The sequence below is a fragment of the Rhagoletis pomonella genome, unplaced genomic scaffold (genome assembly GCF_013731165.1).
Source record: "Rhagoletis pomonella isolate Grant_MI unplaced genomic scaffold, Rhpom_1.0 Rhpom_scaffold_00001, whole genome shotgun sequence".
NCBI classification, from domain to species: domain Eukaryota; kingdom Metazoa; phylum Arthropoda; class Insecta; order Diptera; family Tephritidae; genus Rhagoletis; species Rhagoletis pomonella.
In genome coordinates this window covers 95,141,035-95,145,749 of record NW_023458555.1, presented here as the reverse complement: position 1 = coordinate 95,145,749, position 4,715 = coordinate 95,141,035, and the positions used below count along the sequence as shown (strand labels likewise).

The 4,715-nt window shown below is 35.8% G+C and overlaps 1 protein-coding gene across 1 annotated transcript; it reads right to left on the bottom strand.

Annotated features, from left to right (window-relative positions):
* Window positions 1-2,824: 2,824 nt before the first annotated feature.
* On the bottom strand, window positions 2,825-3,521 carry LOC118748966 (protein ANTAGONIST OF LIKE HETEROCHROMATIN PROTEIN 1-like). The gene is made up of 2 exons (XM_036483735.1): window positions 3,212-3,521; window positions 2,825-3,150 (listed from the first exon to the last, which is right to left on the bottom strand). The coding sequence occupies exons 1-2, from the start codon at window positions 3,319-3,321 to the stop codon at window positions 2,880-2,882; spliced, it is 381 nt and encodes a 126-aa protein (XP_036339628.1). The 5' UTR covers window positions 3,322-3,521; the 3' UTR covers window positions 2,825-2,879.
* Between the last annotated feature and the right edge of the window lie 1,194 nt (window positions 3,522-4,715).

Below are 4,715 nucleotides of genomic sequence, written 5' to 3'. Positions count from 1 at the left end.
TCCCGCACAGCCCTAGTGTATTTAGAATCCGGTTTAATAGTACCATGTGCCAGGATATTTTCTGTAAATTTAATCTCACGTTGCCTGTATTGCATTTTGTCCGGATTAAACCTAATATTATTAGCCCTAGCACGGTCAATTACAGACAATATAATTTCATCATGCTCTTGTTCATTATCCGCGTAAATTTCTATATCGTCAAAGTATATCATGACACCTTTCAAATCCCCAAATATTTGGACCATTTTCCGTTGAAACATTTCCGGTGCACAGTTTAAGCCAAATGGCACCCGGTTAAATCTGAAACGCCCAAATGGTGTCATAAAAGTTGTTAAATGCGAACTTTTCCTGTCCAACTCCATAACCCAATCCAAAATCCACTACTAAGATCTAAGACTGAAAAAACCTTTTTATTTGCAAGTTTGGATGTAAAGTCATCAATTGTTGGTATCAAGAAATGTTCTCTTTTAATGCAGGCATTCAAGGGTTTTGGGTCTAAACAAATTCAAAGTTGGCCATTCGGTTTTTCGACAATTTGCAAATTATTAACCCAGTCCGTAGCATAGTCAACGGGGGAAATTACATCAGCTTTTACCATTTAACTCAGCTATTTTTTAAGTTTATCAATTAACGCTAAAGGAATTCGTTTTTTATAATGTAAAACAGGCTGAGAATTTCCCTCTAAACATATCGAGAACGTTCCTGGAAACTTTCCTAGTCCACTAAAAAATATCCCCGTTTAATTCTACAAATTTATCCTTCGATAAGCCCTCCATGGCGTCAATTCGTTTAATAAGGTTAAGATTAAAGCATGCCTTTAGCCCAAGAATCGGTTCGCACCGGTCATTCACAACAATAAACTCTACAAAATGTTTGACGTCTGATTGTAGGTCAGATAATAGCAATTCAACAGACCCGTATATATTGACTTTATTATTATTTTAATCGAAAACAACGAAATCATTCTCATTAAAAATCTGAATCTTTGTTTTTTTAACTAAACTTAAAGGAATGCAATTAACTTCAGCTCCGGTATCCATTTTGAAATGCACTATTTCACCTCCTACTTTAAAAGTTTTTGTCCATCTAGCAACCAAATTCACTCTAAAATTAATTTGTTTACAACTACGTTCTACGTTGACATTATTACTTAATTTATTACCTGTCAGATCAGCCAAGTTTAGCTGAGCTATCTTTTTGGCTGTACCCGCAGCCGCTGAATTGGCCTTCCCTTTTCGGCACATCGCTTGAAAATGTCCAATTTTTGAGCATCTTCGACAGGTAGCATTTTTAGCTTTGCACTCCGGAATATGTTTCGGCGACCACAAACTGCCACAATTGAAGCAGAAACGTTTTGCTGATTTATCCGCATTTACTTCCGATCCGGGCGCAGTGATGGCTGCAACACATTGTTTCTTAGACTCCAGGATGTCCTTGTTGATATGTACCGATTTAAAGCTTTTGCACATATCAATAACGCGCTCTAGTGTCTCATCGTGGCAATCCAACAGTTTAAGTTGCAGTTTTTTGTCAAACACACCAGCGATGATGCGGTCACGTAACAATCTGCTTTCATATAACTTTTCGCACGCGCACTTATAGTCACAGCGCTCCAATTGTGTACGTAACTCAGTTAAAAATTCATTGAATGGTTGCCGTTCTTTTTGCATTATGTTGTTGAACACAAACGACTCCATTGACACATTCCTTTGAGGAAAACAATGCTCGTCAAATTTGAGCAGGACTTCCTTGAGAGAACGACTTGTCTGCTCACCACCTGCCTCAGCTGCATGTTCGTTGTCTATTTGCTTTCCTAGCAACTGGTCTTCCGACCCATCATTGGGAAAAAGCGTGTTGTAAATATTTGCGCCACTTGTTCCAACAAGCCACAGAAATGTTGCAATTTTGACATCCTCCGGTTGACTGTTCTTATTCGACGCAATCATGTAAACGAGAAAATCTCGTTTCCAGTTCTTCCACGTGACTGCTAAGTTAGAGCAATCTAACTCTCTGATTTCCCTGCGATTTTCAGCCATACTTGTGGAGTCCCGATTGACGGTCTTGATAATCCCGCCGACAAATCTTTTTTTTCCGATGAATTGACTTTTTTTTATCCGATGAAAAATGTTGGCTTTCGATCAAATCCGATGTTAGCACTTTACGCAAGTTTTAGACTTGTAGACTTGTAGCAAATTGTTTGACACAATTTTTCATAAGCGACCCGCTTCTGGCACCATGTAACAATCACCGATGATTGTTAATCAATTTAATAAAACAATATTTTTTAGATGGTGGATTTAAAAGGAATTTATTTAGCATGTGATTTTATTGGCTTCTTTCTCCTTTTTTTAGCTAGCCGGAAGTGGTAGAATTACACGACAGCCATCATAGCTACAACTTGACAAGTGCTGACAACCTACCTTGCCAAATTGATATAATCTTAAATATATTTATAACTACTTACAAGGCTAACACCAATTATTACATAGTGCTCCGACATCTACATATCGATGGCTGAGTGGAAGATCGACCTATCTCGGCAGCCAGTTCGAAAACGCTCTATCTCAAAAAACTTTTCAAGAACGCCCTATTTCAGAATTTAATGGAAAAACACCCTACCTCAAAATTCGGTTCAAAAACGCCCTATCTCACTTCAAAATGTATTGAAAATATACTGATATAGGGCGTTTTTGAATCGGCAGCTGAGATAGGGCGTTTTTGAAACGAATTCTGAAATAGGGCGTTCTTGAAAAGTTTTTTGAGATAGAATGTTTTCGAACTGGCTGCCGAGATAGGTTGATCTTCCACTCAGCCATCGATATGTAAACACATAATGAGCATCGCAAGCCGCCATTAGTACAATGCTAAACGTTTTTTTTTTAACTGTAGTACAATGATCCTCTGTTCCTTGGACTGGCTATACGGATGTGCTTCCCATCAATAGCTCCTAAGCAACTAGGCATGCCAGTCTTTACGTAAAACTTGTTTGCAATGGCTTTAAGTTCGCTTACGTTTGGAGGTGACAAATAGACAACCTGTAACTCATCCCAAATAGCGTGACATGTTTCATATATGATTTTCCGAACAGTTGAAATTCCAAGCTTGTAAGCCCAAGAAATCACATGGAAATTGCATCCTTGTGCTAAGAAACTGAAATTGTTAACTGGTTAAGTATAAAAATGTAATAATTATTTCACATTTGCTTACATACATAAGTGTTACCGCCAAATGCGTCTCAGGATCAATTGCCTTCCTATTAGAAAATCGCTCCATTCTTTCTTTTAGCAGTGACAACAATGAATTTAAGCTAGAAACGTTCATCCGAGTTGCTTTAAAAAAAAGCTCCTCATCCTTTTCTTTAAGCTGTTGAATACATGTTTTAAAAAATCCTTCTTCCTCGCGTGTAATGTTAACCGGACGGACCCACCATCTTCGGTTGCTTCCATGGAGCTCGTTATACGCTTCATGAGCTAAGTTGGTAATACGCGCAATTTTAGCAATCGTTGTCGCAAAATTAATCACATATTATTTATTTAAATAAAAATACACAATTTTCACAAGCGAAAAAAATATACCAAAATGTCAAACTTTAAATTCAGCTGTTTGCTATATCGCTGAGGTCTTCAAAATGTTTAAGAAGCTGGCTTCAAGGCGACATTTGTCGACAAAAGATGTCGCTGTCGTTATGTCGTGAAGTTGCAGTCGTCAAAGTGTTCCGAGCTTTAGTGTATCCAATTCATTTTGCATGCTGTCGTGTTCTCATCGCTGCGCTCTCGCTTGTATACGTACACGCGACGCTTACGCTCTTTTAGCACCTGCTAACTCTCTGCCCATGCCTGTTCATAACAGGGTTGCCACTGACGAAAAAAAAATTTACCATCCACATGAGAAAAGTCTACCAAATCTGGAAAATATCTACCAATAAATTTTTTATAGTTATTTAAATAAAAACTATAGTTTAGTTATTTTTTTATTTATTTTAATTAAAACTATATTTTTTTAGTTATTTCAATAAGAATTAAAATTGTTTTTAAGGAACTTTTTATTTGACCAATTATACGGTATTTGAGTCATATTACTGGCATATTCGCAGTTTCCTTCAACCGAAAGCGGAAGTGATGAAACTAAAGGCAACAACGAAACTTCATAATTTGAAAAACTTCAACTCGAGTTATTATAGACAAATACAGTGACTCAAAAAGCACTTGGCGATTTTTTTATTATTCGCAATCTTTTCCAAGAACAATTTTTTGTTGCTTTAACTAGATCCATAAAAATTAAGGATTAAAACTATATACATACAACATTTAGAAAAATTCAAAAAATTTTCGTCCAAATTTCGAAATTTTTACTCTGAATTTTTAGAACAATTTAAGGTATCGAGTTTTAAAGCAAATAATACTTGAGGATAGCTCACTATGTGCCTCCCGTTGATTTTTTTTGTCGCCAGTCTTTTGTGTTTTTTTTTATTTAAGAATTGCTATTAATAAAAAATTGCGTTGATTTAATTTTTTTGCGAACAATCATAGTGCGTCATTACATACCTATAATTTTTTCTTTATATATATTTAAATAATATATATTTAAATAAATCGGGAAAGTTCAACAAAAATCTACCAAAATGAGAAAGAATTTACCTTTTTACCAACCCAAATTCCAATTTCAACATATATCGTGTATAAAAATTTAAAAATCACCGCAATTTAAAATTTTTA

What these genes read in the sequence shown, in the direction of transcription:
- LOC118748966 (XM_036483735.1), bottom strand. Translation starts at nt 3,321, where the DNA reads ATGAACGTTTCTAGCTTAAATTCATTGTTGTCACTGCTAAAAGAAAGA. An exon ending in CATTTGGCGGTAACACTTAT is followed by an intron (nt 3,151 to 3,211) that starts GTATGTAAGCAA and finishes TAACAATTTCAG; the next exon opens with TTTCTTAGCACAAGGATGCA.